The following is a 25,816-nucleotide window of genomic DNA, read 5'->3' on the forward strand; positions in this document are numbered from 1 at the left end:
GTTTTCCCCAACGACGCACAAAAGTAATCTTGGTTTTAAGAAATCCTATGTAGAAATGGGGTCCCTGTCCGAAGAATTAGTTGAGAATTGGCGTATTGTATAATCCGGCAAGCTGGACGCACATTGCTATCATGGGGTTATCATGATTTCGATACCAATTAATTAATGTTTACAGTCAAACTTTGTTGAAAGCGCATTTGCCGGATCCTCTCTTTCCTGGTAGCGTCCTCTGGAAAAAAGCTGACTTACCTATCGCTTGTGATGTGCGATCTTATCTGGAAGGCACATGTATTGTGATTAACGTGACAATCTCAGGTTCCTCTCTCTTTCCTCGTGCTCTACGTTTAGGTTGTCCGGATGCTGCAACACACATTCCTCACAGCTTCTTTGCTCTCCTCGGATGCTGCAGTACACTTTCCTCCTTTGTGCTCTGTAAGGTCTCTTCAATTTGAAACACAGATACCATTTTCACTGGAACAAAGATAGCCATTTTTTTCGAAACAGAAATTGAGCTGCAGATTGCAAGTTATGGATGAAGAGTTGTCCAACCGAGTTCCACTGTAAGTATTGGCTGATGAAATCCCAAATTAGTTTTTGATTTTGTAAGACACGATATATACTTCTGCTGTGAGTTTTTATTATGCTCAGTGAAACTTATTTGCTTTTTAGTTTCTGAGATGAGCTTAGTTTAAGCTGAAATCAGGTTTTTTTTGTTGGGTAATTAAAGTAACATTCAAATTAGGGCTTTTGTTTCAGAAGTTTTAGCTACTGACTTTCATGGTTCCCCCATGGTGCTAATTTGTTGTTCCAGGTTCACTACTGGTCAGGAATTTGCAACTTTTGTTGCTTCTTGTGGAATCCTGCACAAGGCTTGGGAAGAGATATGTAAAGCTCATGTAAATCGTGTAGATACTTTTGTTGTGAAGGAGGACGAAGGTGTTGTATATGTGACCTTCCCTTCTCTGTATACAGAAGATTTCATTGTCAAAGATAGCAAATATGGAGAGTGCAAGATACAGGATGAGAATACGGTCTTCTCTCACAGCTTGAAGAGCAATGATGATAAGCCTGCACTTGTTCACAAGGGAGCTCTTAGGCGTTTCCTCCGTATCCTCGAAATTTCAGATTTTAACAGCCGGGTAAAATACCAATTAATCTCGTTCATTTGTCAGTCTAGTACAATCTCTATTTTCTTGTGCTTTATGTTTTTGGGTTTTAATTAACGGACCCCAGCCCTAAGCATAACCCTAACAACAAGCACCATTTAGAACTGTAAGCTTGTATGAACAGCCTAAACTGGGTAGAACAGGGACAACCGAAGTAAAGAAACATAGCAACAAGCAAATATAACAATAAAACTAGATAACTCAACAAAAACCAGCATGAACAGATCTACAGGTATAGCTGGACCAAACTGAGCATTCTATGTCCCAAAGACACTCCCTCACAACCCTAGAACATTTTTTATCTTCGAGGTCAGGGATTTGGGCAAACGGGGTTTCATCAACAAATTTGAGTTGGGTTCATGGGGGTTTCGTCCAGGGTTCTTCTAAATCACTGTGGGTTCATTTGGGACAAACCCAGGCGAACCCTGTCACAAATTTTCGACCTATTTTCTTCTGCTCCCACAACAAACCCTCGCCTTTACTCTGCAAATTGTTAATTCCTTACAATCCTATGCTGACCCACAAGAAGAGAAACAAAACGATCACCATATTTTTTTTCCCGCATATTTTATGATTTCGACTCGAATTTCATGTTGGGGAGGTAAGGGATGGAGAATCCACTGGATCGACAGGCAAAAGAGTTCTGTGTACGACATCAAAGAGAGAGGTGCGAGAGGGACTCACGGTAGTCAATGAATGCTTTTTTTTTTTTAAATGTCTACTTTTTCCTTTTTCTTTTAAAAAAAAAAAATGTTTACTTTTTAGATTTTATGTTTTAGGTTAGTTGTTTTATGTTTTAGTTTAGTCGATTTATGTTTTATGTTTAATTATTATTATTATTATTATTTTATGGTTTAAAAATGAATTTTAATCAATGTTAAAATTAGGAGGTTTAACTTTATATCAAAATTATTTTTACTTAAAATAATAAATTTTAATTACAAATGCAATTTTTAATTATATTATTTTATTAATTTTTAAGGTTGGGATCACATATAATTAAAATACATAAAAAATTTAAATAATAAATGTTATTTAATCAATTTCTCACATAGACATTTTATATAGATTTTTGAAAGATATATATGCTACTTTTAGTGCATCTATATATCATATCTTGTAGGAATTTAAAAAGGGTAAATAATATTTATAGAGGAAAAATGAAGGTTTATAATTCTATTATTAGATTTTAATATTATGTATGAATTTTATTAATATTGTATGACTTATAAGTACATTAATATATTAAATGTATATGTTTTTTAAAAAATTTTTTAGTATGTTTTTGTATAGATGAACCCAAAACAAAACTAACCCCATTTTTTAGTTTGAACCCAAACCCGAACTAGTAACTCAGGATGACAATAGTATTACAATCCCATTAAATGATTTCATTTAGTGTTTCACTTTCATATAGAATGGCTAGGTGCAACCATGCTAGATATGATGCTTTGATGATTTAACAATTTGGGGTTTGCTTGAGATTTGTTCCGTGGTTTGTGTTGTGATGTATTCACACATCGCCCCATTGCAAATGGGGACCCCTACCTTTTGCTTTATGGGGTTTGCTTTCTAGGTTTTTAGGGTTTTGTCTGTTAACCTTTGCATTTTGAGTGTCGCTAAGGGGGATCACTAGGATGGTAGGCTCTGCTTGAGCCAAGGGGAGTCAACAGGTGCTCCAGGTTAGGGTTTCTTTGAAAGTCTCCCTTAGGCCTAGTTTTGCTCTTGTTGCTAATAGTGTCTTGTTTGAGTTTCAGGAGGTCAATGAAGCTTGGTGAGTGAATATACTCTTTGAAGGTCTGAGTTAGGTCAAGTTGGTGAGTGATGAAGTCTGGAATGTCATCCTGATCTTCAAATTTCCTGAGATTTGGCTAAGTCTGGAATGTCATCCTGATCGTGAAATTTGACTAAGTCTGGAAAATTGAAGAATCCTCCAAAAACTAGATTTTGCATTATAACTCTTGGAGGTCCGAAACCACTCTCAAACATCCTGACAGTATATATGGAATATAACTTGAAGTATAAGATACTTAAATGTTATATTCCATATATGAATCTTGACGGAGAGACCAAAATGTCAAATTTTGCTCCTGACCCTTCCAAAGGGTCCAAAGCGAATTTCAATTTCGCTCTTGACCCTTCCAAAGGGTCCAGAGCGAATTCCTCTATAGGACATTCTACTTTGGTCCAAACTTAGAACTAACTCATTCCTAGGCATTATTGACGGCAAAACACTTATTTGGAGTGAAGAAATATGAAAATGAAGTCAGGATTTGAGCATAAGGAAGAATTTCGCTCCTGACCCTTCCAAAGGGTCCAGAGCGAAATTCATATTTCCTCTATTTTGCTCTTTAACTTGACCAAGTTTGGAACTTCTAAGGCATGGTTTGGAGGACTTGGACGCATATTTACCTTGGAGAGGAGGTTTGAGGCAATGAAATGATGGAAATCAACCTGGAAGGAGAATTTCGCTCCTGACCCTTCCAAAGGGTCCAGAGCGAAATCCTCAATTTGACCTTCTTTTTTGCCTTAAGCCCTAGGTTGACTTTGTCTTGAGCTAGTTTGATGGTGGATTGCCTTGATTATGGTGAAAGGAGTTTGAAATTGAGCAAGTTTGAGGGAGAATTGGATGAATGAAGTGGAAAATCAACCAAGAATGAGGATTTCGCTCCTGACCCTTCCAAAGGGTCCAGAGCAAAAATCCCCATAGCTCTCATTTTCTTCCTTGTTTTGGCCAAGTTTTTGGTTTCTAAGGAATTTTGGAAGGTGGATTGGTATGTTCTTGCCTTGGGAAGTGATTGAAAGCATTAAAAGGTGAAGATTTTGCCTAGAATATAAATTTCGCTCCCGACCCTTCCAAAGGGTCCAGAGCGAAATTCTTCATAAACCTCGTTTACTTCCTTGCTTAGGCTACAAACCTTGTTCCTTGGGCGAAGAGTGATGTATTTTTGCCTTGCAAAGAAGATTGGAGTTGAAAAGACGAAGAGTCAAGCCTAGAGTGTGGATCTTGCTTCTGACCCTTCCAAAGGGTCCAGAGCGAAATTCCCCAAAACCTCTTTTTTCTCTCAATTTTATGCCAAGACAAGTGTGGGTCAGGGTGAATTAGGATTGGAGATGTCCTTAGGCATGACTTTGAGTTGCTAGTAATCAACAAATGTGAAGGAATTGAGCAAAAACTAGGATTTCGCTCTCGACCCTTCCAAAGGGTCCAGAGCGAAATTCCTAAGAACACCTATTTCCCCTTCAAAACAAGTCAAACTTTTGATTTTTATGGCCTAGAGAGGAATGGAGTAACGTTTCCTTGACCTTCGAGGTGAATCGAAGTGGGAGAATGAAGGAATGAGCTCAAGAGCAAGGATTTCGCTCCTGACCCTTCCAAAGGGTCCAAACCGAAAATCCTAAAACCTATTCTATCTTCCAAAATTTGTGTCAAGACAAGCCTTGACCAAGGTGAGATAAGTTGGGAGATGCCCCTAGGATTGCCCTTGAATGGATTATGGTCACCAAAAATGAAGATTTTAGGCTAGGACAAGGATTTCGCTCCTGACCCTTCCAAAGGGTCCAGAGCGAAATCCTAGATAGGTCTTGTCCCTGGCCATGATTTTGAGCGAATTTCCCCTTTCAGGCCTTTTGGGGGTCAAGCAAGTGTTGTTAGGTTGAGAGATGGATCCAAATGAGGGAGTCAAGGGGGAACAAAGTGAGAAGAATGGAGCTAAGTAAGAGAAAACAAGCAAGGAATGAATTTCTCTCTTGACCCTTCCAAAGGGTCCAGATCAAAATTCTTCAAACCACCTATTTTCTCCTTGAGTGAAGCCAAAACTTTGATCCCTATGGCATGGTTGAAGGTGGAGTGAGGTATTCTTGCCTTGTAAGGTGAATTGAAGTGAAGGAAGTAAAGAAATAAGTCTAAAACTTGAATTTTGCTCTTGACCCTTCCAAAGGGTCCAGAGTGAAATTCTCAATTTCACTTAATTTGCTCATGATGAAGGTCAAGGTATGGATCCCTAAGCCTAGGTAGAAAGAAGACTAGTGTATGCTTGCCTTGGGTGGCATTTTGGAGTGGAGAAATGATAGAACTTGAGCCTAGAATGTGAATTTTGCTCCTGACCCTTCCAAAGGGTCCAGAGCGAAATCCTTAAAAACTCCATTTTGCTCCAATTTTGCATCAAACTTGATGTTGGTTGAGATTAAGGGGATCCTTAGACATGCATCTTAGCAAGTATGGTCACAATGAGAAGAATTTGAGCCAAGAATGCAAATTTCGCTCTTGACCCTTCTAGAGCGAAATTCCCTATAGGACCTGTCCTTGGCCTAGGTCCAAAGCAAAATCCTCTTTTTGGTCTTTTTGGGGGTCAAATCAACGATGTCTTCAGGAGAAAGCGATTCAAAGGTCAAGAGAAGTTCAAGGCAAGGAGATGATGAAATTTGAGCTAAAATGCAAATTTTGCTCTTGACCCTTCCAAAGGGTCCAAAGTGAAATTATTATAGGGCCTGTCCTTGGAGAGGATCTTGAGCGAATTTCACTCTAATGCCTTCTTGTTGATGATTTAAGGTAGGAAATGCTATGTTGGAATGAATTTATTATGTGTCCTTTATCACCTTTTGGTTTGTTTTGCAGATGGAAGAAGATCAAGGCAAGGTCGACCTATTCCAGTCCATCACCATCAAGGACATTCCAAAGGCATAAAGGTGGACTCAAGGTGTTTTGAAGCATTGAAAGCCTACATGTGTTCAAGGAATTGCCAGCTATCTCTAAAACCTTCACTTCGCCACACAAAGAAACCACATGATGACAAAGAAGAATGACACTTCAAGGCGAGGTATGCTACCGGAGAAAAGAACATTTGACAATGAGGAAGCCTCATCAAGCACATAGAGAATCAAGGAGTGCATCATTCATCACATCAAGGACAAAGGAGGATCAACCAAGATACAAACGTCAGACAAGGTGGCATCCTAGTCACTGCTCCTCCAGTCGGATTGGTCCACCTCAGCATGTCCAGATTCAATGTACCTGACTCATCGGAGGCGGCACAAACTTCGATGTACCTACCCCTGCTTCCTATTGGTACTCGCTCCGAGAATGTAATTTTCTAATTGGCTAAGGAAGTTTGTTTTAACAAACCCTAATTAGGGTTTCTATCTTGTAATCCTAGCCATTGATTTAAGTCAACCAGAGCCATCTATTTGTAAAGGGTTCTCTATATAAAGCCCTGGCTCCTCATTTATAAAGGTTAATAGTGAATAGTCAGAGAATAGGAAATAGTTAGAGTAGAGTAGAAAGAAAAGACAAAGATTGTTGCCAAGATATTGTTGCAAAAGACTTGTAAACTTCATTGAAGAAATGGTGAATTCTATGGGTCGATTCAACAATTTGCATGGTCTCTATACTTCTCAAATTTGATTTCATGTTATTAGGTGAATGGAAGAAATTTGTATGATCAACGGTGAAATTCGTATATCCATACTACTAGCGGTTTGTTGATTGCAGACTTGCCTTGCGTAGTCAACTAGAATCATTCAGCTCAAGCTTAACTTCAATTATCGCTTCTTCATTGATATGCATCAACCTGACGGTGTCCATGCTTGTAGCAGTGATCTAAACATCATAAACTTTCCTCAGAAGATCGCACTAATCTTGTGGAGATGATCCTAGGATGTCAAAGCAAGACTTAGTTAGATTTTCATCAAAGGTCATTCATTGCTCTTACATTCTTAGTGTTAGAAATAGATCCTGTTCCAACCCTTGTCCTTTTTCCTTTTTTCAAAATCAAGGGTTGGTGAAATTCCACGTTCCAGTAATATCCAAAGCAAATCGGACGTTCAGGTCGTCAAAAGTCCACGTTCCAATAATATCCAAAGCAAATCGGACGTTTAGGTTGTCAAAAGTAAGTCCCCTTGTGATTCTAGCAAAATCACATCGTATCGCAAAGAGCTTATCCACATGTAGAGAGCCTACATATAAAAACCTTGGAGTTACTCCGACTGATCCTTCGGCGAGATCTTCAGCAGTCGGGAAACTTTGTTCAAGAGAGGATAAGCTACCTTTAGGTATTTTATTCTGTGTTTGGTCGTGTACAAAAGACACATCAACAGTTTGTAACACTAAATCATAAACAACAAACACTTTAAACTACTCTTATTCTACCCCTATAATTAACCTAATGGAGGGTGCTTTAATGGAAGTTGTTTGATTCTTCATCAATGTGGATTGGTGTCTATTCCATTGGGCAAGAGAGTCATGAACAACAAAGAGGAAAGAAGCGGCATTATGGAAAGTATCAACGAAACTAGATTTTATGTACATGGCAATCAAAGATCACATCCATGCTATAAACATACTTAATAATCCATAACTAGATTTAGAATGACTCACATGGAATAAATGAGTGATCATTACAAAGCATTTGTAATACATTAGGTGTTGTCACACCATCAAACCCTCATTACATTCATGCCAACAAATGTGGCAAGGGAAAACACATAACTGTGATTACATATTTCCTAGCATCACTATAAACAACCATGGGGGCATTACATTACTTGGAATTGTGCATCACAAAGCCTTTCTACTTTTTATAGGATGCATTCTTTTGTTTGCAACTTCGATGTTTAGTGTTTGATGCCTTGGAATCATTTGTAGACCTTTCTTGATCTAAAAATTGCTAAGAGACAAATTGTTTGAAAGTAGAATGAGTTGGAATTTATAGATCTTCAAAATTTGGTGGCTAGCAGCCTAGGAGGACTTTGGGAGGGTGGAATCTACTAATGTGGTGTGTTGGAATCATCCAAATTGTGGTTGTGATGTGTGGGAAGTGTCCAAGTCTATAAAACAATCAACAGTGACAATAGAGATCGATTGTGGGTCAATCTAGGTGGCAAAGCTCCTAAAGACCATATTTATGGTGACATGGTCACTCTTGCAAGTTTTAATTGAAACTCCCTGTGAAAACATTCCCATCAGATTAAATAGATGTATTTCAGACGAGAAAGGGCGAATAGGTAGCTGCTTGTATCAATGGAGTGCTGGGTGAGCTGTGGAGATAGATGAAACTGTATCTTAAGGGTTTCAAGAAGTGAAATGATGAATCAATGAGTTTTCAAGTCCAAGCGAGGTCTTGGTGTTAAGTAATTAGACAAATTGAGAACCCATAGGTTGCACAGAGACCCATGAATTTATTGTTCACCAATATGGCTACATCCACAGGAAAGCATAACATTAATCTTTATTGTTCATTGCAGCTTACATGCATAAGGTTTTTCCCTCATATATATACAATAGTGAAGAGAAGACGGAGGGACACAAAAGGGAAGATGAAATGAACAATCAAACCACATTTGTACAACCTCCCACTTAATGTTTGCTTTCCATGGTCTATTGTACCTTGAACAATGATATCACCTACTTTCCATTCTCAACCAATATCCAAACATAATCTCCAAATCCCATGGTAATAAATAGGCCAAGAATCAATCACCATAGTTGGAATAGTAACCATAGCCAGTTGCTAATCACATCCAACTAACCACATGACATATTCAGCCCATACAACAACTCGTCATTGTATAATCCGTTGTTTTGCTCAAAAATTACCATCTTCCAAGATAACAAAACACCAAAAAACCATTGATGCGCAAAAAATCTGAAGACCCTTATAGTGTAGTCCATTGAAAAAATCATACACGTGTTGCATAAGCAATGTCAACCAAAACAACTCCAGTCTACAATTTAGCACTTACATACAAGGTGTGGCAATAATCAAGGCACAATGATCTACAAACTTCAACCAAAATGTTGCAAAAGGGAGCTTATTTGTACAAATTTGCTGCTCAATTTTCTCACCTTTGATCTCACTTTACTTTTTCCAAGTCCTCACTAAAAGACCACATATTGCTGTTAAAAAACAATAAAGTACAACAACAATAGATGACCACAAACCAGTGAATAAGAGACACTAGGAAGAAACATAAAGCTAAAAGAGAAGTTGCAAACCATATCTCATTCTTCTACCAACACCCCCAAGTGCTAGGTTGTGCCAAGTGTGATCTCCTTTACCTCCCTAAATGAAAGCATTAACAACACCCAACCAACGTGCATGTAAGCCTTTCTAACTAAGGAAGATCAAACACAATCATTCAAAAACTAGGAACCAACCCAATCAACATTTCTTATTAGAACTTAAACTTGTCAAGTAGACCAAGAGTGGGGAGTGAGAATGCTTCTCCAAGATACACCAAGTTAGAAGGACTCTTTCCAAGAACAATCTCCTCTAGGTCCATAATGAACTCACGTCCATCACTAGGTGTGTTAGTTAACAGATTTGTCTTTTCAAAATAACAATTGAAATAACTCTTAATGCTCAATTGAAAGACAAGTAAGTAATTAATAGTTGGAGAAATTGCTTATTGGATTTGCAATTGTCCTCTGAATTTTAGAGTTACAACTCCCATATATGATGTAATTTGGGTTTTTGTGTAAATATTGTTCAATTTACAATTCAATATGCAAGATGTATTCTAATTTTATTCTTTATATTTATGTTATGTATTATCTATCTCTATTATAATTCTGACTATCTTCTTTGTTTGGCAAGTAAGAGGAGTATTTATCGATTTCAATATCCTCTTCACAAATACCAAATGATATATATATGCAAAAGAGGGGGGATCAAGTAGTGCCTTGACCGGTCATGTCTTATGGACATGATCGATCAAGACACTACTTGATCACACCCTTTGATATATGTTATCAACCGGTGTTTAATTATTTACCAACCCGATATTAATCGGGGTTCACGTAACATAGTGTATATGCCAATCGGTATTTACGATGGTGTTGGCGTGGCATATTATCGATGTGAATGGGTGTCTATGTTAACCGACACCGATCACTAACTAAAGGTTATATACATTAAACGGTGCATGCTTCGCCACTCGATAGCAACTCGATAATCATTATTTTATTTGCTGGGAACACATCCGATATAGATCGGGATAGATGGTTAACCTGATAACTATCGTTGATCACCAATGTGCCATGCTATAATATGATTATCGATATTGATATAAATGAGGGATGATTATCAAATAAAATAGCTTGAAGTTTTTCTTAATGGTTCAATCGATAGGATAAATGATTGAATGAGAGACTTCATTTATCTCTCATTCAATCATTTATCTTACCGTAGCTACCATGCATTAACATTTTGGGGGTATGCTTTTAACTAGAAAGCAAGAAAGGCAAACTGACATCCATACATAACCATGACAAAGATGCAATTATGGATTTATAATTAAAGGGGAACAAATATAAATGACACAAAGTTCACTCACTTAGGACCCACTGAAAAGATTGGGAAAATATGCTGTAGTTTCTTTTAGATGATATGAATATTTCAAGACTCAAAGTTCTTATGATAAGCACACTCGTGATCTGATATAAAAGATGGAAATATTTGTGAGTAATAAAAAATCACAAAGGATAATGACAATAGAAAAGAAATACAAATAAACACGAAGTTTCAAAAGATTTATTTTATTTCCTGGACAAAATCTGAGAGTTCAAAGACTATATTTCTGTACAAAAGATCATGCTTCCAAAAGAACAACACTGCTATCTTCCTATTTCATAGAAAATTAAATCGCAAAACCTCTTCTAGAAATTACTTTTGATTGAGTCTCACTCATGTTTCAAAGTACAAGAGGGATTAGAAAATTTGGACCCCTTCCATAATTTGTTAATTGCATATTTAAAGACTCCCCAATGAGCTTTTTCAGTTTCTGTAATTGCTTCTTTTTAAAGAATAAAAAATAAAAAATATATTCTCTTCACTTTCATGTGAAGTTGCTGCTCTAAAAATGATTTAAAACATTTCAAATTTTTTTAAATTATTACACAAACTATAGAGAAATTGAGAAATTTTAATTTCCCTTGTGGCTATTTTAGAGTATTTCTCTACAAGTTAACTGGGCGTCTTGGGGCCATGAAAATTTGCAAGTAGCTATGATAATTAAAATAAAACATGGGTTTATTATCCATTTTTGAGCAGCTCACAAAATTGAAGTACTTATTTTGTAAACTGGCCCTACTAGCCATATCGCTCCACAAAGAAAATATTAAAATAACATATCATATGGAGCTCATATGACCACCAAATTAAAATTGCAGGCATTTGAAGCCAAAATATCAAGTGGGTTGCCTTCAGATTTATGTAATTTGCAATATCGCTCCACATAGAAAATATTAAAATAACATATCATATGAGCTCGTACAACCATCAAATTAAAACTGCAGGCATTTGAAGCTAAAATATCAAGTGGGTTGCCATCAGATTTATGTAATTCACAATTCTTTTTTGATGCATTTTTTGAATTTGAAATCCTTTGAAGTCAGCAAATCGGAGATTTTTGGAACATTGGAACCTTGAAATCCTTTGAAGTCGGCAAATCAAGGATTTGTGGAACATTGGAACCTTGAAATTCTTCAAAGTCGGCAAATTGAGGATTGTTGTAACACTGGAACTTTGAAATCCTTTGAAGTTGATAAATTAGGAATTTTTGGAACATTGGAACCTTGAAATCCTTTGAATTCGGCAAATTGGGGATTTTTGGAACACTGGAACCTTGGAATCCTTTGAAGTCGGCAATTCGGGGATTTTTGGAACACTGGAACCCGAAAACTTAACAAAGGCCGACTTTGAGCATAAGACTTGGCAAAAATTATGGGAAGGATTTTGCAAATAAGGGACATAATATGGGGAAGAGGCTTTAGACTCAAAAGAGAAGACAAAAATTTTCAAATTTTGGGGTAACAAGGTGTAGGGTCCTCAATGTTCTTGTTGAAACCTACAAAGAGAAACCATCTCAACAAATGTTATCTAATCCCAAGAGAACTCCAACCTCACCCAAGTCTCCTAGTACTCCTAGTATTCAAGAGCACCTCCATGATCAATCCATTGGTAAGCTTCAAAAAACAGCATTGTGTCATCATGAATCTCCCCAAGCAAATAACCAATGTACTCATTACCAAGAGGATGAACAAGAACATTGTCCAAAATCCCATTGCACCTTTGCATAACTTGGGAATACAACATGACAACAGGATCTAACATCTCCACAAAGGAAGACCACATGCTTCAAAGAGCATACCTTGTCAAGGGAACTTCTATAATGCCAATACTGTAAGCTAGAGTCAAGAGTCCATCGTAGTGAAATAACAAACATCTTGTAAACAAAAATCAACATCTTCAATCACATGAAGATAATCATTTTGTGACAACAAAATTCTCATTACCAATAACTCCCACTAAAAAGTGTGATATCAGACTATTCATGGTATCATGATAAGCATGCTATGAGTCCAACAGAGACACCCTATTTATCCATCCTTTGAGGATAATTTGTAGACTTAGGACGCAAACACCAGATCCATCTTAGATCTGATTTGCCAACCTACAACAAGTAATCATGTTCATGAACCTCATAAACAAAATATGTAAAATGATACCAACAACTTCACACTGAGTGGTTATACTTTATAGTTGCAATTCATTATTAGTCTTGCTGGTTGCCACAACCTCTCCAATGAAATTCCTTGCCCAATAATTATCGTAGATCTCTTGCTTATTCTAGCTATTACTTGTGCACTTCTAGGACATAGATTATGATTTGCTTACACACTCTATTGAGGATTGGTATGATAACACCTGCTTTTTCCCTTCAGGCAACTGTGTCAACTCACTGTCCACTATTACATAGGTCCTTGTTGGTGTAAGCTAACCTAAAGAGAAAACCTCCGCATATACCAACACTTGAAGATTTTTGGTGGAAGACTCATCTTTCACTTCGAGAAAAGCAAACGTCTTTCTATGGGCTCTAGATGTCTTGACCCATCCACTTGCAACAACATTTTGTCCAACTAGGCCCTACCCCTTACTTGGACGTCCTATTATGAATTTGATTAGCACCCTCGTCGAATACTTTGCCTGAGCAACTTTGGAGGCAACACCCATGTTCGACATGGCACTTGTGAGGGATTCTTTAGGGCCCATGAACAACAACAACACACATTGTGATATGTTAACACATGCCTCTTGATTGGTTATTACTCTTGTTGATGTATGGCTTTCACAATTTCTTCTCATGGATGAAAATTGCAGTAAAATTTGGACATCCTCCTTTAGATTGTGGGTTTGTAAATTTGCTTTGAAACCTCACTTCCAGACTGTAGATTTGCTGAAAAGTGCCTAACAATTTGCAGTTCAGTGCAAATCTCTGATTACGAACCATGAGAACCTTTTACCTCATTTGATAGGCACTTGGTGTTGAATGCCCCCTTCTTTTTCATTGAAGACCACCGTTTATAAATTGTTTAGCACAAAGCTTGCTTACTCCTCTTCCTTCGGTATGAATGGGGCCTTAATATTCTCCTTGATGATTACTTTGATCTAGAGTCTCCAGACCCAAATCTAACGCAATGATGACATTAGCTAGGGAATTAATGCTTAATTTCTAGGTTGTTCATGTAATTTTATAGCAAGCAATTTATGGGAAAAAAGGATAAAAAAATATTTAAGGCTACTTGCCAAAGTTAGCACAAAGGCTGCCAAAGCATAACTACAACTTGTTAGTATCGTTACAATTCACGAAAAAGAAAAACAAAAAAATATCCCGCTTAAGTCTCCCCTAAAGTAGGATTGCCAAAAGTCAGGCAATAGAGGCTTGGGCTTCCAATTCTCGTTTCCTTGGGACCTTGGTTGTTTCCATTTTGAATTTCTACATCATTCTTAATTTTCGTGCCCATGTCCGCAACTCTTCCCTTAACATAATCAAAAGCCTATTTAGTAATCTCCTTAATATTTTGCCGAGCACCAGAAAGTTTACATTTGGCGGAATCGTAGGTGTCATCAACACTTTCTTTAAATATCTCACCAAGATGAAAAATTGTAGGAGTTGGTGTTCTTGTGCAAGAAGAGGAAGATTCTCATGGCTAAGATAATCGTTAACCTACTGTCCTTGGATCTCATAAGCTTTGATACCAATTGTTAAGTAATTAGACAAATTGAGAACCCATGAATTGCACAAAGATACAATAATTTAACATGGTTCACCAATTTGACTACATCCACGGGAAAGCATAGCATTAATCTTTATTATTCATTGCAGCTTACATATATAAGATTTTTTCCTCATATATATACAATAGTCTTCAAGAGAAGACAGAGGGACACAAAAGGGAAGATGAAATGAATAGTCGAACTTCACATCCAACACTTGGAACTAGGCTTGGAAGTGCAAGGGAAGACCACATATTTGATGGGAGAATATGAGTGAGTGAAACTGACGAGAGTTGAGGGGTAGAAGGTAATAGGGAATTATACCAAATGTAGATGTGCAAGGTTCTCTTGAAGGTACAAGCTCGTGGAAGGGAAAGGGAGATGAAGAAAGTTAATCTGGTGTTAGGTGTTGAGAGGAAGTTGGGATTGGAGGAGGGAAAGAAATCAGCATGAGGGAGAGGAAGAAAATAGTGGAACTAGGGTGTGGAGAGATTTTGGCATTGGGGAAATGGTGCCAAAGTTTAAGGCTCACTTGCAAGCCCAAGGCCTTATGGTCATTGTGGAAGGAATCGAGGATTCAAAGCAAGGCTTATTGGGTACTAAGATAAGGGTAACCTCGAAACTTAAGGGGTAGAAGGTAATAGGGAATTATACCAAATGTAGACGTGCAAGGTTCTCTTGAAGGTCCAAGCTCTTGGGAGTGAAAGGGAGATGAAGAAAGTCAAATCTGGTGTTAGGTGTTGAGAGGAAGTTGGGATTGGAAGAGGGAAAGGAATCAACATGAGGGAGTGTGGGAGAGGAAGAAAATAGTGGAACTAGGGTGTGGAGAGGACTTGGCATTGGGGAAATGGTGCCAAAGTCTAAGGCTCACTTGCAAGCCTGAGGTCTTATGGGCATTGTAATAGGAATCGAGGATTTAGAGCAAGGCTTATTGGGTACAGAGATAAGGGTAACCTTGAAAGTTTGATGCCAAAGGTAAAGTAGGAGGAGCTGGGTTTGGAGAATAGGGGGAACAAGAAAAAGGTTCTTGAGGAAGGGAAACTCCAAAACTTCGATAAAAGTAGGAACACAAGGTAAATGGTCAAGGTTTCAAGGAGCAGATGAAAACATATCTCAAGAAAGGGAAAGCCAAAAGTTTGATGCTAATAGAAAACTAAACGCAAGAATGGGGAAGTTGGAGTTCGAGCATTGGGGTGCCAAGGAAACGGTACCTAAGGAAGAAAATGCTTGAAAGTTTGATGCACTAAAGGACTTAACACAAAGGATTGGAGTTTCTGGGGGGCAAATAAAACCTCGAAGGCCCAAAACCTTGACAAACAAAGAGAAATGACCCAACAATATCACATAGTTAGCAATTTCTTGGATTTTTGCAATTGCTTACGCATTGATAGGCACGTGGGGGATGAAGGGGACAACACCTATGCAAACTTTGACCAAACATCTCATATATAACAAGGCCAAAGTGGCAACTAAAGGGGTTGTGACTCCACTGCTTTGGGGATTCGGGGCCTGCAAATCTAGGCACTAACATTCCTCACCAACGTCAGCAAATTTTCATTTTCTAGCCACAAGAGAGTGAGCTTAATAACCATTTGGCTTAGTTAGGCCTTGAGTGAGCTTATGGGAGTTAACAAGATGTTTATTAACCAAAATGCAAATCCTGCATGAAATGTTAAGAGTTCTTAGATAATGTCGAGGGCAAAATTTTTGTTTCTCATGGCCTTGATTTTGAGGGTTGTCATCACATCTTGAGGCTAAAGAAAGCCTACTACCTCATTAATTGGTCCTTCCAATTGGTCATCTAGCGAATGAATCAATAACTCTTCAATACTCATGAACCTCAGCATTCTACCTTGCCTTCTCTAGTTTCTTCTTAAAATTTGTGCAAATTGAAGCCCTAGATTTCAACTTACTATTATCATTTTTCCATCCTGCACAAGGATTGTCTTCACCACATTAAGCATGGAGGAGCTAGGACAATTGAAAAACTTCATGATGGTTCAAGAGACAACCCCCATAACAAAGAGTATCTTTTCTTGCAACCCCGATTCAACTAAACACTACACATGGCCATGTATTCCTTGGTAACATGTGTCACTCATCAATGCAAACAACAACAAGGATTCGAGTTGCAAGAGGAACCCAACACCAAGTTACCAAATGAGAAAAGTCAAGACACCGCCTTCATATGGTCATCATATGGCTGTTGAAATGGTTGAATGAACCGGAATATTGAGATGGGGGGTGAATCAGTATTCCCACACTTATAAAAACTTTACCAATAAATTAATCTTAGCAATCAATCACATCAATATGAATCTGCAATTGCATGATAAGCAAACAACACAACCACAAAAGAACACCAAATTTTTATGTGGAAAACCAAATGGGAAAAACCACGGAGAGGGTTAGCTCTCAAGATAATATAACTAGTTATATGGTGTTTACAAAAAGGGGTGGCTCACTGCCAGATACAATGCGGCTCACTGTCGGAAGACAATAAGGCTCACTGTCGGAATGCTCACTGCATTAGGAAAGAATGAACTAAAGAAAATTGCATCTCCAAATGCATGAAGTCAATTCCAATGATAGCTCAGATAACAAAATCACCTCATAGTAGATCCGGTGAGGGATCTCTGCACCACTTTCTCCAATCTGCTACTCACAACTGATTGTCACAGATCCGGTAAAGGATTAGTGCAACATTGTTTGCACTTTGTTCCTTCTTCAAACATACCTCCGCTATGCTATTCACCACATATTGCATAAACTGCTTTACTGCTTGCTCTTTTACATATTCTCATCCACATATATTTCACATGCACAACTTCCTTCTAAATATATATACCGGTAAGCACATGCACCGAGATAGTATGACGACCAAGCACAAAATGAATTATTCAATAATGCATTGCTTGAATCAACATGTTACCAAAATATGCCTCGTCCATAAAGCAAGATAACCAAGTCAGTCTTCACCAAACTTCTACACTCTTCCTTAACATACTCCACTTACTGAAACAAACGCCTCAATTACCAAGACAAAACAAGAATTACCAAGTCAATCTTCACCAAACTTCTACATGCTTCCTTAACATACTCCACTTACCGAAAAAACGCCTCAATTACCGGGACAAAACAAGAATCAACCGGGCCCATAGATATGGATCCATGAGCACAACTTCCAAACACAACAACATCCAACTCCAAGATACTGATACCACAGATTTCCATGAACGTTTAGCAACATAACAGATACAACTGGAACTAGATGTGATCCATGATAAACAAAACACAACATTCCGAGAAGAGAAATTTTCGGAAATGACTCTAGTAGATCATATATACTTCACTGCAACACATCACATACATACCTATCTTCCATTGCTTCTCAACAAGCCTTATTGCTCAACACACCTCATCCAGTCCAACTGGGTAAACGGGTTTGACATCAATGACAACAATCACATAAGTCTAACAATCTACCCCTTGTCATTGATGGCAAAACATCTCAAAAGAATAATAATGCATGAAACTCCCCTTTATTGATATGATTGATATCTCTGACTCTTTACCTTTCTCTATATCTCCCCCATTCTTTGCTTCTTTGTCCCTTTAACATCAAGGACAAAGGGTGCTTGGTTTAAATCACAAGCAAAAATAGATGGTCAAAATTGTATAACAATTGAAAAAAATCCTTAACCGCCCTTTTTCTGAAAAATCTGCTTGTATTTCTCCTTCAGTTTCAGAAGAAGAACCTTCTAGGACTGCACAACTAATTTAATGCTAATAGATAAACTTCTGCATTCGATCAACACATCAACAATTTGCAAACAATTGTTCGGAGTGGATGGATTCTACTCATACTCAACTGCATCACTAAGCAACGTTGAGAAATGTTCTAATTTAGCCTCAACAATCTCCTTCACTTTCCAAAAATACTCACATGGTCTTCCTTCTGCTTCTGCAAGGATAACTACTCAGATTGCAGGGAATTTACTTTCTTCCTTTGCTCACCATCTTTGTCGCTTAGAAAACCAAATGTCTTGCCTATAGAATTCAATTCCTCTTCTCAACAAATTCAACTTTTGCCTTGAACATTACCATAGCTGCCGACCACTGTAAGCAATATCTGTAAACTTTATTTGCATTGCTGATAGAGTCTCTTATTTCATTTATACATTCGGATAGAGTCCTCTGTGCATCACTGCATTTCTCCAACATACTCTGAATGTTATCAGTTTTCTGCCTTTGAATCATCTATACTAACAGATTCCTCAATCAATTTCTCTTTTATTAACCCAGATAAAGCTTTCGGAAGCTCATTACTAACATTTTCAACTTTAACATTATTCTGAATCAAATAATCTTCTTTATTCCATGTTTTCTGTCCATAATTTCCAGCAAGTCAGGCTCATCATTTCAGAATTAGATATATTTACTTTTTGCTCTTCAACAACCAATTCTCCCTTAGCCACAGGGGATTCCGGATCTTCAATCTCAACAATGTCTTTCTCCTTCTGATCCATCTTTCGCTTCTTAGATTCCAAAGTACTAGTGGACACAATTTCTTTCCTTTTTCTCTTCCTGGAGGAAGAACCCTCCTTAACCGAACCGGTAGCATGGGATATCGAGCCAATACACCAAGCGTCCAGAAATGATTTAAAGTAACTATCACAAGCTTCTTCTCTCTTTTCCAAAACATTCAAATATTGAAAGATTTGTCTAGCAATTGGAACACAAGATTACCACAACACATTTTCTTTTGCCGGTAAAGATGTTTGGCAATACATAGCCAAATAGACAAGCAATGATCCAAATCAGAAGGGGTAACCTTGTTCTTTTGACATTTTGATGTTCTCTAGCAATAGATTTTGTAACAATTCACACAAGTCAAATACTCTATCTTCCATAACAAGTTGCGTCATATATACAACAATAGCTGATGTAGAACCTTCTCTATCTCTGAAATAAATCTTATAAGAAATGCCATACGCAACATACCTCACAACGGGATTCAAGATTTTGTCGATCAATAACACTCTGATCTCCTGTCACATTGGTTAGGGTTTCAACTTCCTTGTTCTTTATAGATTTTTTAATCGGGACAGATCCACTATCGCACAAACCAGTAATTGCTGAAATAATCTCCTTCGAGATTGGATAGGATTTATCCAATATGATACAATCATTTTGTACACGACTTAGAATTGCTTTGATCACATCCTCATTGTCAAACCAAGGAAACTCAGTCCATAAATCCAATCCTTTATGCTGAAATTCCTTAATCTTCTGCAAATGTGTTTCACTTAGACTCTTTTCTACCTTTTTAATCTTTTCAGGGTCAAATTCGTCTAGCCGCACCTTCTCCAAAATCTGAAACTCTTTGCTGCTCGATTCTCCAACGATCATCTTGGAGGATCGAGCACTACTAGGTCTATTTCTCTGCTCTTCTCTTCAATTGCACACAACTTCTTCAAGCACTTCTATTCGCATAATAAAGAAATAACCTCAAACATCGATACTTATCTTGCCAAAATCTTTTCTAGGGTTTCTTCTATCTTGTTCTTCTCCTTAATCTTTTCCATCAGATCTTAAACTGTTTCATTTGCCTGCTTCAATTGATTGTTAACTTCCTTGTGCCTCAATTTGAATTTCCAGATTTGTTCTTGTAGCTTCACCACAAAACCATTTGCTATTTTGATTCTCTTTCAATTTCTCATTTTCTGATTCCACACTTTCCAAATCTTCAAGAGTCGTCATCAATTCCTCATCTAGATGAAGTTCTCCGGTCAAACTCATCGGGGCCGTGATTCAACCAACACGGATCTGCCTCAAGTGGTTAAGCTTTCAACGAAGGGACCGAGCTTTGATGCTAATTGTTGAAATGGTTGAATGAACCGAAATACTGAGGGGGGGGTGAATTAGTATTCCCACACTAATAAAAACTTTACCAATAAATTAATCTTAGCAATCAATCACATCAATATGCATCTGCAATTGCATTATAAGCAAACAACACAACCACAAAAGAACACCAGATTTTTATGTGGAAAATTCAAATGGGAAAAACCATGGAGAGAGTTAGCTCTCAAGAAAATATAACTAGTTATATGGTGTTTACAAAAAGGGGTGGCTCACTGCCGGATGGGTCATTGCCAGATACAATGCAGCTCACTGTCAGAAGACAATAAGGCTCACTGTCAGAATGCTCACTGCAATAGGAAAGAATGAATTGAAGAAAATTGCATCTCCAAATGCATGAAGTCAGTTCCAATGAAAGCTCAGACAAAATCAACTCATAGTAGATCCGGTGAGGGATCTCTGCACCACTTTCTCCAATCTGCTACTCACAACTGATTGTCACAGATCCGGTAAAGGATTACTGCAACACTATCTGCACTTTGTTCCTTCTTCACACATACCTTCGCTATGCTATTCACCACACACTACACACATTGCTTTACTGCTCGCTCTCTCACATATCCTCATCCACATATATTTCACATACACAACTTCCTTCTATATATATATACCGGTAAGCACATGCACCGAGATAGCATGTTGGCCTAGCACAAAATGAATTATTCAAGAATGCATTGCTTGAATCAACATGTTCCCAAAATATGCCTCGACTATAAAACAAGATAACCAAGTCGGTCTTCACCAAACTTCTACACGCTTCCTTAACATACTCCACTTACCAAAACAAACGGCTCAATTACTGAGACAAAACAAGAATCAACCGAACCCATAGATACGGATCCGTAAGCACAACTTCCAAACACAACAACATCCAACTCCAAGATGCTGATACCACAGATTTCCATGAATGTTCAGCAACACAACAGATACAGCTAGAACTAGGTGTGAACCATAATAAACAAAACACAACATTCTGGAGAAGAGAAACTTCCGGAAATGACTCTAGTAGATCATATACTTCACCGCAACACATCACATACATACTTATCTTCCATTGCTGCTCAACACGCCTCATCCTGTCTAACCGGGTAACCAGTTTTGATATCAATGACAACAATCACACAAGTCTAACAATAACACATGTGCCCAAGGACACACAATCTTGCAAGATATATACATGTGCAAGACATCGACTTCTGAAGTTGCCTGTCAAAAAATGTTAATTCTGCCACTGTAGCAAGCAATGGAATAGAAGGGGGAACATCATACACTCAAGGGGGATGATCATTGTCCGCAAGACTAACTAAGCCATCCCAAGTTGACAAGAAGGAAGAAATATTAATCATGTCAATGCTGTGTTTTGCCGAAGTATATAATCAAATTATTTGAACCATAATAGAATTTCCTCCAGGATTGAACATAATGTCTAGTTTAGATAAAATTACTTTTTGAGGGCATTAATGCAAATATTTGAGTCTCATTCCAAAGTAATCCTATGGAAACCAGCTAAATTAACCATCACCAACCGAGCAAGAAAAGCCTCCCTCTCTTGTTCATCCTTTGTTTTATAATCCATCAATAACTTGCCCTCAGCATCTTGTAGAACATACCCAGCACTGGCTGGGCCAGGTTGCCCTCTAAAGGCACTGTCAAAATTTAGCTACCATTCCCAATCTAGAGCCTCCGACTTCTCATTTCTACTAGCATGCTTATGGACTATTAATCCTTGAACAGGGCTTGTAGTACTCTGTTATTACATCCCTAAAAATACTATTCTCATACCCAATTGCAATGCCAAATCTAATTTTCTTTGACTTGACATCTATGATTTGTGGGATATTTGAATGTTTAGAATTTAGACTAACATCCTAGGGTTTTCTAATTCTACGCATATATATTAGGGCTGGTACTCATCCATAATTTTTTCTCATGAAATATAAAGAGATATAAGCTATGAAACCTTCTCACAAAATTTACCAGGTACTCTAGAATCACCTAAAACCACTGGACTTCATTGTTGACTCTAAATCCTCAAGTAAATTTCTCTTCACAAACTGCTGACCTTATCTGACCTAAGTTAGAGCCATAGAAGAAAAGGTTACAGATGATATTTATCATCATTTCTTCACATTCAAGAAATCTGTTACTTGAGATCTGAAACTCATGCCCTATGAAAGCAGCGAACCGAAGAAGCAGCACTTGTCATTTTGAAAATAGTAACCATAGAAACTGATGATATATGTCATGTTGTTCCAAACTCTACACAAAGCTTTATGATTATAAATGATATTTTAAAATCATCCTTATCTGTCTTATTCATCAATTGTTTTGACTTTTGTTTGCAATGCTTACAACTTTGCAATTACAAGTTTTGTATGTTTGAAAAGCAATTTCCTCCTATATAATAAAAAAGAAGAAAATATAGTTTTTAATTACAATGGAATTAGAAAGCAATTATTGGTTTTCTTAAATCCCATATTTCATATAACCCAGCTTAATTGTCTGTCCCAGATGAGCAGTTTTATGAGCTTAAAAAGGGAACAAACTGTTGTGTTTGTGGGTCATTCCTTGGGAGGTGCTGTGGCAACCTTGGCGACAATCTGGTTTCTGGAAAAGAGGATCAGACAAATATCTCCTTTTTGCATTACGTTCGGTTCTCCTTTTGTTGGAGATGCTAGTCTTGGGGAAGCAATTGGTCGAGAAGATTGGTCAGGATGTTTTTTTAATGTGGTCTCCAAGTATGATATTGTTCCTCGGATGCTTCTTGCACCATCTGAATCAATCGCCCAACCTTTGACTGTGATTTTGGCTTACTGGGGCAGCATAATGGGCAAAGCTTCCATGGAAGTATCAAGTCCACCTGATCAAGAGGCTTGCAAAAGTCTTCTTAAAAATGTTCTGCAACACACATCTACAACATCAAGCAATTACACTGAAGAATCTGGTCTTAGAAGCATGTATAGACCAATTGGTACTTACATGTTCTGTTCAACCCATGGTGCGGCTTGTATTGGAGACCCTGAAGCTGTCTTGAAGATGCTGCATTTTACCATACAGTGCAATGAAGGAAAGACTTTTGATGAAATTGCGAGTGTTTGTATCTTGGAGCACACTGATTATGGCAATTTGCTGGAGTATATCACTGAACACCTACTTAACACAATCGCAATGGGAATCACAAATGCCATTTCAGATTCGTCCTATGAGACGGGAATAGCACTGGAATTGGATGCAATGGGTATTGAGGCTCAGGTAATCTCATTATTTCTACTTATTTTGTGTGTACGTGATAGTCACATTGCTCAGGCTCTGCAAAGCATACTCAAAATCTTCAAACCTTAATTTAATATTTTTATTAAATATTAACAACTTGTGAGGTAAACGGTAAGAAATTGCCTTTTGGTCATATGCCAAATTGTTGCTTGGCTTGGGCATGACTTAGAAAACAATCTTTACCATTTAAACCTTGTAGGTGCAAGGTTATCGTTGTTTTGTTAATCTTGCCAGAGTTTAGACTTCAGTCTTTCTGTGTTTTTGTGCAAGTATTTTGGAGTAAATTGCGAGTATTTTCCATAATTAAGATGATAAAAGTGAAGATCTCAGAAACTAACCCAGCTTCTATAATGTACAAGTTGTCCAGAAAGTGGGGTTTATGGCTCAGGTAATGTGGGGTGAAGGTAGTTATATTCTATAGCAATGAGGTAAGGAGAAAAAAGAAGGATAAAGTTATAGAAGACAAATATTGAAAATCAAAATTAAGGTAAATACTAAAATTTTTACTTAGAAGAGAAGTTAATTATAAACGATAATAATAAATAATGATAATCAGGCTAATAATAATAGTAATATTATTAATATAATTTAAACTGGGGGGAAATGAGAGAAAACAGGGGTGGGGGATAGTTAGGCCACATGACAACAAAGGGAACCATGAAGAATGTTGAACCTCAGGATCTGGGTTTAATTGGGGAGTGAATGATAGGACGCACACAGTGAACTCTGTAAAGTTTAATTCTTTGAATCAGAAAAATATACAGAGCACGTGAATCATGATTATTTTATTATCATGCTCTTCCATGTTAGAATTCTGATAAAGATGATTAAAGACAGCAGAAAAAATACTAACATAATTGAATATGCACTGGTTTCCTTTCGTCATCTTTTGCAGGGGTGGTTGTTAGAGATTTTAACCCTTTATATCAAGGGAGAATTTATTTGGTAATTTGGCTTTGGCCAGGACCTGCTTGCCAACCACCCCTCCTGTAAATTATTCCTCTTAGTGTGGGACCTTAATAACTGTGAGATCACATCAACAACTCAGAAACAGATACAAAGGAATATGCCACACATAGATCGACAGCTTGTAATTAAGACTCGCTCTATTGCTGACCTCTATTAAATGTATTTTGCTAGTTGTCATCATTTGCCTTTAATTTGACTAGATTTTGTGGCTGCTTGGTTTTGAGCACTTCCTTGGCTCAAGTTTGTCTCCTTTTATTGGACACTTACATTGGTGACTTGATTTTTGAGCAGAATGATGATGCATTTCATGCCCTCAAAAAGGTGGAAGAGAAGAAAGGCACTTTTGAGATGAACATTGAAGAACTAAATGTCACATTGAGCAAGAACCAAAGTGCCATGGCAGAGTTGGAATGGTTTAAAGGGCTTTGTAAAGTCCAAGGCATCGGCTATTATGATTTTTTCAAACACCAAAATGACCAGAAGACTGTCAGAATAGAAATGCTTCGCACATCTCTGGAAACATTCTGGGATTCGATTGTTGAGATGGTGGAGAAGCATGAATTGCCAATTGACATACAATTCCAAAATAAATGGATCAATGCTGGCACCGCTTACAGAAGACTTGTGGAGCCTCTGGATATTGCATACTTTTATGGCAAACAGAAGGGTAATGACCCCTATCTGTCACAGGGGATTCGACCACGCCGTCACATTGTCCTAGAAAAATGGATGAATGAAAAAGAACAAACTCGCATTGGGACAAATAAGAAGCCTCGCACAAAGTTTGCATCCTTGACTCAGGACTCTTGTTTTTGGGCTCATGTAGAAGAGGCTTGTAAAGACCTAAGGAAACTCCAACAGAAAAAAGAGCAACAAAAGGTCATGAATGCCCAACTAAAAGAAAGCCTTGAAAAGTTTGAAGATTATGTGTGGAGCATGATCAGAGATCGCAGTATTTCTGTTGAGGTGTTCTTGGAACAGAGTAGCTTCATGCAATGGTGGCAACAATACAGGCATCTTCAACTTCAATCTGAACAGTGGAAATCAAGCTCTTCTTTGTTGAAGTTCATGGAAGATGAGAATTGGAAGCTGGAAATTTAGAAGCTGACTTTTTTCAACTGGTACAAAGATGTTAGAACTGTTTCTAATTTTCATGTTTTCTTGGTGACTGGTTTTCGACTCTCATATTTGCACATCCTGCCATGCTTTATTGTAGTAAGTTAGAAATATGCATATCACCACCATTAGCTATAATGACCTATGATAGTGATTTTGCAATTTGTCAAAAACAGGTGTACTTTGAAAGCCTTTTGTTTGATCTTTAGAAGACTTGTAGCAGTGAAGGTTTAAATATTTTCGTGGCCTAATAATCTTGTATATTTACTCTAGTTAATTTTCTGACAAGGTTTGTAGTGTAGGTTTCAAATA

At 37.6% G+C, this 25,816-nt stretch overlaps 1 protein-coding gene across 1 annotated transcript; it reads left to right on the forward strand.

Annotated features, from left to right (window-relative positions):
* The first annotated feature begins 87 nt into the window (after positions 1 to 87).
* Positions 88 to 25,816, forward strand: LOC131054951 (protein EDS1B). Its single transcript, XM_057989559.1, has 4 exons — positions 88 to 560; positions 812 to 1,139; positions 22,658 to 23,398; positions 24,680 to 25,816. The coding sequence occupies exons 1-4, from the start codon at positions 529 to 531 to the stop codon at positions 25,487 to 25,489; spliced, it is 1,911 nt and encodes a 636-aa protein (XP_057845542.1). The 5' UTR covers positions 88 to 528; the 3' UTR covers positions 25,490 to 25,816.

The sequence above is a fragment of the Cryptomeria japonica genome, chromosome 2, assembly GCF_030272615.1.
Source record: "Cryptomeria japonica chromosome 2, Sugi_1.0, whole genome shotgun sequence".
NCBI lineage: Eukaryota > Viridiplantae > Streptophyta > Pinopsida > Cupressales > Cupressaceae > Cryptomeria > Cryptomeria japonica.

Coding starts and splice junctions, on each gene's coding strand:
- LOC131054951 (XM_057989559.1), top strand. CDS start 529: ATGGATGAAGAGTTGTCCAACCGAGTTCCACT. Junction 561..811: donor TTGTCCAACCGAGTTCCACT/GTAAGTATTGGC, acceptor TTGTTGTTCCAG/GTTCACTACTGGTCAGGAAT. Junction 1,140..22,657: donor TTTCAGATTTTAACAGCCGG/GTAAAATACCAA, acceptor TGTCTGTCCCAG/ATGAGCAGTTTTATGAGCTT.